At 40.7% G+C, this 13,552-nt stretch overlaps 2 protein-coding genes across 9 annotated transcripts in view; one reads left to right on the top strand and one right to left on the bottom strand.

The window, feature by feature from the left end:
* Positions 1-13,552, bottom strand: part of LOC117245898 (uncharacterized) — a 112,952-nt gene that overhangs the window by 23,860 nt on the left and 75,540 nt on the right. For 4 of the 8 annotated variants that reach the window (XM_078163814.1, XM_078163812.1, XM_078163807.1 and 1 more), the window contains one exon: positions 7,103-7,165. In XM_078163814.1, the coding sequence (XP_078019940.1) occupies positions 7,103-7,165 (63 nt within the window). Of the gene's footprint in view, positions 1-7,102; positions 7,166-8,480; positions 8,565-8,682; positions 8,767-9,029; positions 9,114-10,391; positions 10,509-13,552 lie in introns of all 8 variants that reach the window. The other 4 variants (XM_078163806.1, XM_078163809.1, XM_078163808.1 and 1 more) reach the window with 2 other exon arrangements.
* On the top strand, positions 2,019-3,855 carry LOC144459893 (Fc receptor-like protein 5). Its single transcript, XM_078164696.1, has 5 exons — positions 2,019-2,049; positions 2,133-2,177; positions 2,480-2,635; positions 2,808-3,053; positions 3,163-3,855. The coding sequence occupies exons 1-5, from the start codon at positions 2,019-2,021 to the stop codon at positions 3,315-3,317; spliced, it is 633 nt and encodes a 210-aa protein (XP_078020822.1). The 3' UTR covers positions 3,318-3,855.

The raw sequence follows: 13,552 nt of genomic DNA, 5'->3' as shown, positions 1-13,552 counted from the left end.
TGGCCAAACTGAACCTTTTGTTGTGTCATGATACGCTGCCCTTTGGTCGGATGGCACCTGTTGTGTCAGGATGATACATGGATGGATAGATACGCAGATGATGTAGGATACTTAGCTTGTGATATGTAGATGTGAAAGTCAGCTGAGAAAGCAGCGATATGTGATGACTTGGGATGAGAACAACACTGATCTAAAGCATGAAAAATGTTTACTCTTCTCTAACTTTCATCCACCTGAAGGTGTAGATTGTGTCACTTAGTAGTAATACCTATCTGTAGACAAAGCAGGAATGTTTACACATGGTTGGAGATGCCACTGAAAATCTCAAGCACTTTTGTTTTCAGGCTCTGCCCTTTGTGCTTCAACTCAATTGATGACATTAATTTTGCCCTCAGAGGAAAAGTGTTTGAATAACTGAAGAGCCAGTGCCCAGAAGTACTTAAACCTTTTGTTAAGTTGTATGTATTGATATGATTTTGTATTTATGTCTGATTTGAGGCCTCACTGTGACCTTGAGCCTGTATTAGTGTGTGAGTTACCTGTCACAGAGTGTGTGAGGAGAAGATGGAAAACCAACACACTGAGGGGTCTGAGCGGAGACTGAAGGGACAGTCCATTCCTCTGACGAAGCATCTTGAAGCTCTGAGGATCAAATGAAAGCAGTGATACATTAGATAGAATAATATGTTGTGGGATTAATGTTGTGGCAAAATTACTAGTGCAGACAAATATAAAGTCGTTCCTGGGCAAGTTTTGTGGTTGTGGAGACTTGGCTAACTTTACCTAGCAATGTCCCACTGGAATTAATAAAGTCCACTCTGTTAAAATCTTTATCCCTTACAGCCCTACACCTGTGACAGCACCTTCACTGGCAGCGCACTTTATCACTACTGATATCATGACGATGTGCCCATGTTATGCAGTTGAATTTCACTTTCATCATTTACAATATTATGTAAATATGGTACAAGTAAAATGCTAAATACGTTCACTTTTCTTGCAGACACGGCAACAACTTTTGTCGTATCCTTCAAGTGCTTTCCTTGATACAAAGTCCAACAACTCCTGTAAAGATTATCGAGAAACTGATTTGACTGTTTGGTGTCAAAACCACCACCGCCAGTTTCAAAAACGGCCTGTTACCAAGTATCACTACAGACCCGTGTCATTGACAGTAAAGTGACACTGTGATTTACAATATAAGTTGACTGAAACGTGTAAAATAGGTAAAAATACATTAAGAAGACGACGTACCTGCTACATGGTGCGTTGTTCTTTCAGACTGCCCAGCCTAAGTCTGTAAATCATTGACAGGGTGTTGCCTTGGCTCACCTCTTTATCTTCAGAGTGCTGCATTAGATTTAGTTTGTATCACAAATGATGTAGTAACAGCTCACTCATCCCCCCTAAACTTCCTTGAACCACATTGTTGAAATACTTGAATTAGAATATGTACATATGGCTCACAGCATATACGTGAATAAGTAAAACTTTAAACACAGCATGGTGATTGGCTCTTCTTTCCTACGCTTAGTTTCACTTTGAGTATATGTGTGAACAGGAGAACTTTGAGACTGTTGCCATGGTAACCAATCCTTAGTATATTACAGCTGCAACCAGCATTATACATGGACATACTTAATCTGTGAGTGAAAGGTGTGCATCATGTTTATAGCATTTATATCATGTTATGTTTGAGCTCTTGCTGACATCCCAGAGTTCATAGCTGCATCCCAGAACATCAGCAGCAGACACAGGAGGAAACCTAGCATGTAATATAAAGACAGGAAAGGCCACCAACAAAGCTGCAATATGTGACAACGTGAGATGAGAACTACTCACTGACCCATGCTATTGTATTTGTCCACAAGGAAGCGCTCAAGGATTTCTTCGAAGGCCCCAATGCTGAGGACTTGAACAGAAGGTGTGGGTGAGCTGTAAGCACAGGAAGAGGAAGTTGTTGCCTACATGCTTAAGCTGTGTTTCAGTGATGCTCTGACAGTCAGCAGCAAGACACCATGGAGGTCACAGCTCTCTGCTTCAGACTGTGTGAGTACCAACACTCAGGTTTTACTTCCTGTGTATCAAACCATCTCAGTCTGATATTTCACTGTGCTTCTTTGTTCATCCAGTGATGCTTGGAGTCACTCTGCTGAACACTTACACTCAGAGAAGTGGTGAGTGACAAATTGAAAATCCTAAAGATCCTCTTCAACATTTTGTTTCTTAGTTTTTTTCTTTTTGGTATCATTCCTTCATTTAAACAACCCTTTAATCTGACTCTATCCTTATGATGTACTTTATGTTCCGACAGTTCTGAACAATTTCGTATTTTGTGCAAAGATAAGTTTAATGAATTCATGTCCTTGATGTGAAACTAAAGCAAAATGTATCATGCAAAATGTTCCCAGTGTAATCTGTCAGGTGCGGACACAGACTGTACAATGAACGTCATATTTTTGTAGATTATAAAGTTGAGCTGATACTGAGCAACAGGATCTAGTTTGTGATATTAAGAGGACGCCAACAGTGTCCTCCTGCACCATTGGTGAAATCTATAAAGGAGACAGTGGAGAATACTGGTGTGAGAATGACGGAGGAGAGAGGAGCAACACGGTCAACATCTCTGTCACTGGTATGTTTAAATGTGTATAAAAAGTCATGTTTCCAATCCATGAGATTAGCTTCTGATGAGAGAAAGCTAAAAGAAGAGATGATGACACTTTCACTGTTTAACTCCCACAAAGTCAGCAAACAGCTGCATCTCAGATAATTTCAGGGTAAGATATACAACCTTTGTTTCCTAGATGGTCCAGTGATCCTGGAGAGTCCTGTCCTCCCTGTGGACGAGGGTAACGATGCCACTCTGAGCTGTAACAGAAAGACAACTACCCCAAACCTGACAGCTGGTTTCTACAAAGATGGCGTCTTCATCAGGAGCAGCTCTACAGGAGAGATGACCATCCACAGTGTTTCCAAGTCTGATGAAGGACTCTACAAGTGTCACATCTCTGGAGCTGGAGAATCACCAGAGAGCTGGATGGCTGTCAGAGGTGAGACTATGACACTGTTTAAAATGTCAGAGTGTCAGTGTTCAACTTGTGCTCCAGCAGCTCTCAGAGACAACCTGTCACATACTGTTACATGCTTTTGTCTCTGCAGCTCATCACAGAGACATGTGTCCCTGTTCAGACCTCTTCATACATGTCGTCCTCGTCTTAAGGACGGTGTTCACCATAGTGATGGTGCCTCTGCTGCTGCTGCTGGTGGGACTGCTGCACTGTGGGAAACTCAGAGTTACAGTTGCACAAACATAACTGATACTCATGTATAAATGTAACATGTCAAGATAATGAAGCACAGAGCGTCCCATCATGCTCACGGTCTGAGGAATCTGGCAGGTCATCAGGATGTTGTTCACCTTTAATCTTCACTTGTTTAGTTTTTGTATAAGTTGTGTGTGACTGTGAGGTATCAAAGCTCTCTGTGTCACATGTTCATACCTGCAGTGACTGTTGGACTTTCTCAGAAACAGAAAAGGTTAAACCACAGAGGCACTGATGCATCAACTATTTTTAAAAGGCGAGCTCTCTGTTTTTAAAGTATATGTTGTTCTGTGTGTAGTTTTAGACTCGACAGCTGCTGGTGATAATTTGAGCCTCTCAGACACAAACCACATGAGACAATACATGTGATGTGTGTAGAGAGGCGTTCAGGAGGCTCTGCTGAAACAACAATAGTTTGTACAGGTTGATACCTTAAAAGTTAACTTGTGTCTTGAGGAATATTTTCTTAATCAGTATTCCAAGCAGCCTGATACTTGTTTTTATCTTTATTAAAAATGAACAGATTATATCACAGAGCTGTAAACCAACGAATGATTGTTAGAATACTTTAATTCAACCATATTTTGAAGCACAGCAAATGGTTCAAAAAGTCAAGGAACGTACAGGCAGCATTTCAAAGGATTGTGTAAATGCAGAACTGTATCTTTATTTTTTTTTTTCTTCATTAGTTCTAAAGGTTAAGAACAAATACTGTAAACGTTAGCACCGACTTATGACAGTTAATCTCTCTATGACACACACACAGAACAAGGACATAGATTGACCACGTCAGTGAGTAGAAAAACGTGGGACAGACAGAATGACTGACTGACAGAATGACACACTGACAGATTCCGTGATTATGTACAGCATACCATACCATGACTTAGTCATACCAAACATTAGAAAACACCAACATTGGTCCACAGGGGGAGCCACAGTGATCGGTCGCATTTTAGCCATTTTGAAGCATTTTTCTGTTGTTATAGCGCCACCCAGTTGCCAATTAGAGTTAAATTTCTCCAGTCACCTTGAGGCGTCCTGTTCTACATATCTACCAAGTTTAGTAAAAATCCATATGGCGGTTAGGCCTAGATAAGAAATGAGCTCTCTAGCGCCCCCATTTTGTTTGATGGGGTCAATAGTGGAGGGGTCCCCTCAGATTATGTGTGGTCATATGCCTACAAAGTTGCGTGGTGAACAAACATTTCCTGAGATCTGATCAGTAAAAACATGACAACAGTGAAACGACCTCATCAAAGTGACATCTGTGTTAGATCAGTGTAAGGTTTGATAACTGAAGAGGAGTTAATGGATGAAGAAATGTGGTGCTCTACATTGATTCAAAACAACTCAGGGAGTTTATATACAACATGAATGGTGTGTTCACACTGAATGTTTCAGGAAGTGAGATTACACACACACACACACACAGTCAGTGCAAGGAAGCAAACAGACACAATATTACACTGGGCGACACATGACGTGAAGATGCAGATATCGTGTTGGGTCATTCCCACAAGTTGAAATTCACGTGACGCTGTGTTGCAGAGCCTATCAGCACTGAGATCTAGCTGACACTCTCCTGACATTACAGAGAATCAGTCATGGAGGACAGACAGCGTCACCGTCTGTGAGCACCCAGAGCTCTGCCACTCAACTACAGAGCTGTGTGAGACACAACAAACAGCAGGGCTCAGAGATCAGTCAGAAAAGCTAATGTGCTGCCTCCACAGTATGGAAACATAAAGAAGAGTGCTGCCATCTTGGCTCACGCTGCTTTAGAGCACAGAGCCTCCATGTTTACTGTGTTTACATCCAGCTGTCAGTTTTATTCTACTGCAAACCAAGTTAGCTGTTAGCTGCCACGACCAGTTAGTTAGCTACAACAACCGTTACCACAGCTCAGAGTAAATATTCACAAGTTGCAAAATACAACAATAGACTCCAGCGGCTCCATACATGTGATGAACGTGACACAAAAATTTGCTTTGCATTCAGTGTGAACACGACTAAAGGCAGCCCCGTCAGCAGAGCCACTTCTCTACAGTACACTTTGATATAAATCAGTTCTTTTATGGTCAAATTTTACATTTCAGCATGTATCATTTTAGATCAGTGGTTCCCAACTGGTGGGTCGTGGTCCAGCAGTTTTGAAATAAAGTGAATATCTGGTGCGGAGATTTTATTTTGGAGGGCCATTTCCTGCTGTAGAGTGAGTGAATAATGGACAGCTACCTGACAGAGACAGCCAGCTGGCTTCACAACATGTTCAAACGCAAGAATGACAGTGAATATATTAAACTGTGTGGACTTTGAACCCTGTGGTTGGACCAGTTAGGAACCACTGCTACAGACAATAACTTTCTTTATGCTCATTTCTCAGTGTTAATCAGGATTAGATGTTACTTGTTGTGAGCTGATGATGGAAATCTCCAGCAGTGCAGATGGTGGTGACATGCAGTTGGTCCCATTGTGTGGTTAAAGTCCAATGTGTTGGAAAAAGACAACACATTAAGTTCAGTTGTAAAATCGTGAGTACCAGGATCCAGCACTCTGTGGAGGCTCCATGCTGCTCACTGATCCACGGCCACTCCCAGAATCTCGGGCAGAATCCTGCTGGAAATGATTGGAGTTATTAATATCATTTTGATCTGTTATTAGGTATGATCAAATCTTGAACATATACAGCAACCAACCACTGCACATAGATTTATCGTCTCATCAACTACTCAAGCAACCAAAAATGACTTAATTAATAATTCTGTTTAAACTGGATTCAGTTAAACACCAGTTATTGTTGGCAGCTGTCCTTTCTCCCAGAAACAGCCTTTAAGTGTGACCTGATGTCTAAATCTGTCATGAAATATACATTTTGATTTGCTGTTCTGTTTCTCTGCATGTTCCAAATTGTAATAACAATCGTAACTGTCCTATAAATGATGTTTGTTCTCAGCTGCTGTATAATGTAGTTGTTCAATGACCTCGAAGGTGTCGAGTGTAAATTTTCTTCTTTATTTTTTATCTTTAACACATAAATTAGTATTTTGTTTTCTCAAATTAATTATGGGGAGAATGCTGGGGACTGGAGACCAGCTACAATACAGGGTTAACATTAAGAATTAATGGTTTTGGGGAGCATGAATGGTCAGTTTCATGATGTAAATATTGTTCACTGGAATAATTCCAGCTCACATTCAGTCAGATATTGTATTTATGGATTCTGACATTATTTAGCAACATTTTAAAAACAATTGTGATGTTTAATTAACAACGTATTGATTGATAACAGGCTGCTATCAATCAATATGTTGTTCATTGAATGTCAAAATTAGCAACAGTCAGACAAACTGCTGCTCAGTCACATCAGACAGTGTTTTAATATCTGATCAATATCTTAATATCTGAAGAACAAAGAGCAGCTGTGACACATTTAAAGATGGAAAGATCAACCTGTGTGTCCTTCATCTTTATGTCCTGCTTCAAGGCCTTCACCTTCTCCTCAAACTCCTTCCTGCTCTTCTTCTCCTCCTGGAGCTGAGAGGGAGGAGAGAGATGAGGAGAAACATTGTATTAGATGAGGAACATTTACACATCACTACTGACTCAGCAGAATATAAAGAGAGAAATGTGTTTTTCCTCTGAACAGGTCAGGAAGTAGTTGTTGTCAGCAGCAGGTTGCTTGAATCACACACATCACACATTATCACACTGATCACAGCTGATACCAACCACAGCGTGTGTGTGTGTGTGTGTGTGTGGGTGTGTGTGTGTACCTCTGTCTGCAGCTTCCTCCACTCTGAGGTCTTTGTATCCAGTTGACGTTTGGTCTCTGCCTCCTGTCAGACAGACAGACAGACAGACAGACAGACACACAGACAGACAGACAGATGTTGATGTCAGAGCAGGAAGTGTAGTGACAGTGTGACAGAGAAGCTGAACACATCTGGACTGTTGAACCTTCACACTGTGTTCAACATGTTTCTAACCTTTGTGTTCTCTTTAAAACTGACTCACCTCATTCTCATTATTAGCTCTCTGTTAACACACACTGAGCATATTTTTTTTTTATAAAGCTAATGAATTATTTTGTTTGTTTGTTTTAGAGCCTCACTGACTGATACATGCTGCAATCTGAAATACATTATTAAACCAGACTGTTTATAAATCAGTCATTTACATGTTCATCTGTTGTGTTTATGGTCAGAGTTAAATATTTTATTCATGGAGAAAATGAAATTTCTCTTTTCAGGCAAATATTTAATTTCTCACCTTTTCTTGCACTTTAAATCACAGCTTGGTGACAACAAGGAAATAAAGGAATTTAATTTATGTCATATGATAATAATAATAATAATAATAATAATGTTTAAAACCAACTCAATTTAACAATGTGGTCAGTAACAGTGAGAAGAACAAAGAGCAGCTGTGAGACACTTAAAGATGGAAACAGATCAGTGTGATGAGGAGAAGATACAGAGAGAAAGAGTTGAGCAGACATGTCAGTCAGATTCACAAAGTTAATAATAATCATATTAACCTCTCTTCTCTTAGTCTCCAGCTGATTCTTCAGGGTCTGCACTTCACTCTGAGCTCTGTCCTTTAACTGTGTCTGCACCTGGAGCTGTTTGATGGTTTGGGAGTGAAGAGAGACATGGAGGAAAATAAGATAGGAGACATGCTGTTTATTAGCCATGGTAGTGATTATACAGCACAATCATATGTACCAAACTGAACTCTAACTAAAAGCTCTGATTCATTCAGTATGTCAGATTTTTAAACCACCATTAATGGAGCATCTATGTTGTATATTTCTGTTGTTGTAGTTTGTTTCATATCTTTAATAATCAAACATTTATTGAACAGCTTGTCAGTGAGCAGAAAAGGTCCATTTTTTCAAATGTTTTCAGAGGAAACAAACAATTAGACGTCTGGAAACAAATCAGTGTGTTGATGAGAAGACATACAAAGAAAGAAATGACAGGTAATTACATTCATACTGATTAAATTAAAACTGTCTTCTTCTCCTCCTGGAGCTGAGAGGGAGGAGAGAGATGAGGAGAAACATTGTATTAGATGAGGAACATTTACACATCACTACTGACTCAGCAGAATATAAAGAGAGAAATGTGACAGGAAGGTGAAAAGATCAACCTGTGTGTCCTTCATCTTTATGTCCTGCTTCAAGGTCATCACTTCTATCTCCAAGTTTGTATTTGTCTTCTTCTCCTCCTGGAGCTGAGAGGGAGGAGAGAGATGAGGAGAAACATTGTATTAGATGAGGAGCATTTACACATCACTACTGACTCGGCAGAATATAAAGAGAGAAATGTGACAGGAAGGTGAAAAGATCAACCTGTGTGTCCTTCATCTTTATGTCCTGCTTCAAGGTCGTCACTTCTTTCTCCAAGTTTATATTCTTCATCTTCTCCTCCAGGAGCTGAGAGGGAGGAGAGAGATGAAGAGAAACATTGTATTAGATGAGGAACATTTACACATCACTACTGACTCAGCAGAATATAAAGAGAGAAATGTGTTTTTCCTCTGAACAGGTCAGGAAGTAGTTGTTGTCAGCAGCAGGTTGGTTGAATCACACACATCACACATTATCACACTGATCACAGCTGATACCAACCACAGCACACTGAACACAACACTGACAGAGAGGACTGTGTGTGTGTGTGTGTGTGTGTGTGTGTGTACCTGTCTCTTCAGGTCCGTCCACTCAGAGGTCTTTGTATCCAGCAGACGTTTGGTCACAGCCTCCTTGTTCTGAGACGTCTCCAGCTGACAGACAGACAGACAGACAGACAGAGAGACGTGAGAGGTGTGTGTGTGTGTGTGTGTGTGTACCTCTGTCTGCAGCTTCCTATTGTGATGGCCTCGGCCATGTTGTGTTTTGCTGGCCTCTCTGTGCTCCTCCCTTCCCAGGTTCACCCTGCCTGTCTCCCTCCCATCTCGTCAGGGGATTCACCTCACCTGTGGCCTTGTCTATAAAGGCATGGCCATTCCAAGATGGCTCTCTCTCTCCTTCCTGGATGGCTGGGGCCTCCAGGCAACCCCAGCGTTGTTTGGTTTGGTTTGGGTTGTGTTACGTTGGCTCTTTTGGTTCCTTATGATTACACACATACACCTCATACATCCAACACCTCTCACCACACCACTGATTACTGATCTGCACTTAAATCTTATTCTTTAAATAAATTTTTGGTTAATCTAACTGGTTGCTGTGTGGTTCTCCTCTTCTGTTGTGCTCTTAAACGAGCTGGGCATAACACTACACTCTGAGGTCTTTGTATCTTGTAGATGTCTCCAGCTGACAGACAGACAGCCCCCACACACACAAACACACACAGACGGACGGACAGACGGACAGACTGGACAGACAGATGTTGATGTCAGAGCAGGAAGTGTAGTGACAGTGTGACAGAGAAGCTGAACACATCTGGACTGTTGAACCTTCACACTGTGTTCAACATGTTTCTAACCTTTGTGTTCCCTTTAAAACTGACTCACCTCATTCTCATTATTAGCTCTCTGTTATCACACACTGAGCATCATCTGCTGAAGGAGTCAATTAACCAGCTCTTCCTACTAATTAAACACCACTACACACATGTATTAGGAGACTCATTTACTTTAAAGGTTTCCAAATCAGGTATAAGATTTGTTTATATTTATCTATTCATTATTTAGCTATTAGAAAAAAAGATTTGGAGAAAATGTCACTGATGAGTTTATGCAGAAACTTTGAAGAGATGATAAACCAGGCTGTTAAAAATTGACCATTTACATGAAGTTAAGATCTGTTGTGTTGATGGTGAAAGTTAACACTTGTATTAACGTAGCAGTGGTGATGATGAAGTTTAATTTCTGTCATATGATAATAATGGATCAAACCAACTCATATGAATAACAGGCTGATAAATCAGTGAGAAGAACAAAGTGAAGCTGCGAGACACTTAAAGATGGAAACAGATCAGTGTGATGAGGAGAAGATACAGAGAGAAAGAGTTGAGCAGACATGTCAGTCAGATTCACAAAGTTAATAATAATCATATTAACCTCTCTTATTTTGGTCTCCAGCTGATTCTTCAGGGTCTGCACTTCACTCTGAGCTCTGTCCTTTAACTGTGTCTGCACCTGGAGCTGTTTGATGGTTTCAGCCTGGTTTCCCTCAAACTGTGAGTGAAGAGAGACATGGAGGAAGACTAGATGAGAGACATGGAGGAAGACTAGATGAGAGACATGGAGGAAGACTAGAAGAGAGACATGGAGGAAGACTAGATGAGAGACATGGAGGAAGACTAGAAGAGAGACATGGAGGAAGACTAGATGAGAGACATGGAGGAAGACTAGATGAGAGACATGGAGGAAGACTAGATGAGAGACATGGAGGAAGACTAGAAGAGAGACATGGAGGAAGACTAGATGAGAGACATGGAGGAAGACTAGAAGAGAGACATGGAGGAAGACTAGATGAGAGACATGGAGGAAGACTAGATGAGAGACATGGAGGAAGACTAGATGAGAGACATGGAGGAAGACTAGATGAGAGACATGCTCTGTTTTTAACCATAGGAGTGATTATACAACATAGTCATACATATGGTAATGTGGTTTGTGGAGCATGTTTGTGTTGTGGTCATTGTGCTCTCAGTCTGGACTCTACTGACTATAATGTGAATGAAGAACAACATACAGGACCTAAATAAAATAAACAATTTGAGGCTTTGACAGGAATCAATAATACAGCCAAAACATGAGAAGAGAAAAACACATTGTGAAAATGTTTTCAGGGGAAGAAACAGGTGGATGGCTGGAAACAAATCAGTGTGTTGATGGAAGATACGCAAAGTTATACAAATTCATTCACAAATGACTGAAGGTTATTATTTGTGTTTGATGTGATTTCTTTGTACGTTAATCAGGATGATGTCAAGTAAGAAAAATGGGACAATTAGATAAGAAGATGAACCTCTCCTGGTGTGTTCATCCTGTATAACATATCTGTCTACTTTGGGCTGTTATCCCTTTAGTTACTTCTTATCTATTAAAATTTTTAATTTATCAAGCATTTCCTCAATTTGATTAGTGTGTGCATGTGAGTGTGAGTGTGAGTGTGAGTGTACACACAGACATGCAACATGAAACACCAGCACACAGCTAAGCATTACATACAGAGCAGCAATAAAGAGTAAACCTAGATAAAACACATTAGCCATCATGTGGTTCTTAACACAGTGTTAACAGATGCAGTTACATGTTCGCAGTATGGTCTCGTGCACTAACACACAAGCCATGCAACACACAGTTAGCCATGCTGATAGGAAAACATATTTCATACATACCCATGCAGAGTCGGTTGCCTGGCAACGGGCAGAGGACATAAAGCAAGTTAGCAGCATGTTAGCAGCCAGATATATCAACAACAGTGTTTAGATGAGCGTCTTGAGTCTTGGTGTGAAGCTGTGAGAGGTGAGACAGTTTCTTATCTCAGATGGGACAGTGTTTGATAGTTTAGAAGCTCTGACAGAAAAGTATGATTGGCTGAAGGAGGTGGACCTGTAAGTGACTACAGTCCCCTCTCAGTGCAGACCTGATGGATCTGCTGTTTGGGTTTGTCTGTTCAATCAAGGTGCTGAGTCCAGGACGAGCCTCGCCATTTTGTAAAAACATACCTCTTTAATTTTAATTTTCCTGCTCTTGTTTTTTCTCCCTCCACTGAAAGTGTCCTGTTTGTTAACTCACATGTTTGCTCTTCTTTTCCTCTTCTCCCTTCAAAGGCTTCATTTCTTCTCCAGAGGGATTCTCCCTTCCTCCTGTATCACGTTCATCTGAGGGGCTTCTCTTGGTCTCTGTGTCAAACAAAGGCAGCAGAGTTAAACTGTTAAACACATTAAAGTGCATTTTATAATGTATCACAGCACAGAGACATTTCAGTCTAAACTCAGCTAAGACACGTGACGGTTTCATTGATTGGATATAAAGTAAACAACAAATAAATGTCATTTACACGATGGTACAGTTCATATCACTATCTCCAACCTGTAAAAATAACTTGACTCTAATGAATCTGTGACTTACTGGTTCTGTTGTTCCTCAGTTTACACACAAAAAAGACAAGTAACAGAATGAACATGATGGAAACAGCTGCCAAACTAACAGCCAAACCAGTGATGGTGGAAGAAGAACTGGACTGGACCTTAAAGAAATCATCTGAAATGATAAAACAAAAATAAGATGACATCTATATAGAGCTGGAGCTATTTGAAACTGAAACAGTGACCACATGATAAAAATGTACATTGTTTACCTGACATAGAGATGTGTGTCTCTGTGGTCTGGTTGATGTTCCTCTGTTGGACTCTACAGGTGAAGCTGTTGCTGTGTCTCTTCTCCACAGTCACTCTGCTGCTGACAGTATAGAGGTCATCAGGACCTCTGACTGTCTCTGTAGGTCCAGCAGAGAGGAGCTTTCCCTCACCGTCCAGCCACAACACCTCAGGCTCTGGATACCAGCCTGCAGACTCACACTGTAACACCACTCCCCCCTTGTCTCTGTCGATCCCTGCTAAACTGATGACAGGTGAGGACGCAGCACCTGATGATGAGTAAAAGGGAAACAGTTAAACAGCTGTCAGTAACACAATCACTACATTACTGATAACAAAGATGCACAAATGTAAAATCCATGTCGTGGTATCTTTTGGCGAGGCCTCTAAACCCAGAATATATTGGAGCTGGATATTAAAATAATGATTGTTTCCAGCTGCCACATTTATCGTCACCCAAACATTCGTTTGCTGTGTTCGGTAGTGATGGCCAAATGAGGCCTCATGAACCACTGTCTTTATTCTCTGAAGCCACTGGATGGCGCTGTCTGTTCAACAAAGGTTTGAAAGCACATTTCATTGTCATTCCTTCAGCCTTTATCTTCAAACCAAGAGCGTGGAGGTGGAGTTAGAAAATAAAGAAAATGGTTCACGAGGCTTCATTTAACCATCACTAGTGTTCAGCGAGATAAGAACATTTTATGAATCATGAACCCTGGCGTAAGATGAATTCTGCGCTCGGATCTGTGCTGGTTTGTACGTCCCATGGATAAATGAGGGCCAATGTGTCTGTTAAACTCTTTTGGGTATTATTTACATTAACCAGCTGAGAAAAAATGTTTTTCCAATGGCATCTGTGAGCTGTTCTTAAAAATGTTAAATGTTTAGATG

The sequence above is a fragment of the Epinephelus lanceolatus genome, chromosome 22, assembly GCF_041903045.1.
Source record: "Epinephelus lanceolatus isolate andai-2023 chromosome 22, ASM4190304v1, whole genome shotgun sequence".
Classification (NCBI taxonomy): domain Eukaryota; kingdom Metazoa; phylum Chordata; class Actinopteri; order Perciformes; family Serranidae; genus Epinephelus; species Epinephelus lanceolatus.
The sequence above is the reverse complement of the archived record's forward strand: the minus strand, read 5'-3'. Positions and strand labels throughout refer to the sequence as shown.

Bases quoted from the DNA above. Each gene is read 5' to 3' on its own strand.
- LOC144459893 (XM_078164696.1), top strand. From the start codon at position 2,019: ATGGAGGTCACAGCTCTCTGCTTCAGACTGT. The intron at 2,636-2,807 runs GTATGTTTAAAT...TTTGTTTCCTAG, and splicing joins GGTCAACATCTCTGTCACTG to ATGGTCCAGTGATCCTGGAG. The intron at 3,054-3,162 runs GTGAGACTATGA...TTGTCTCTGCAG, and splicing joins GAGCTGGATGGCTGTCAGAG to CTCATCACAGAGACATGTGT.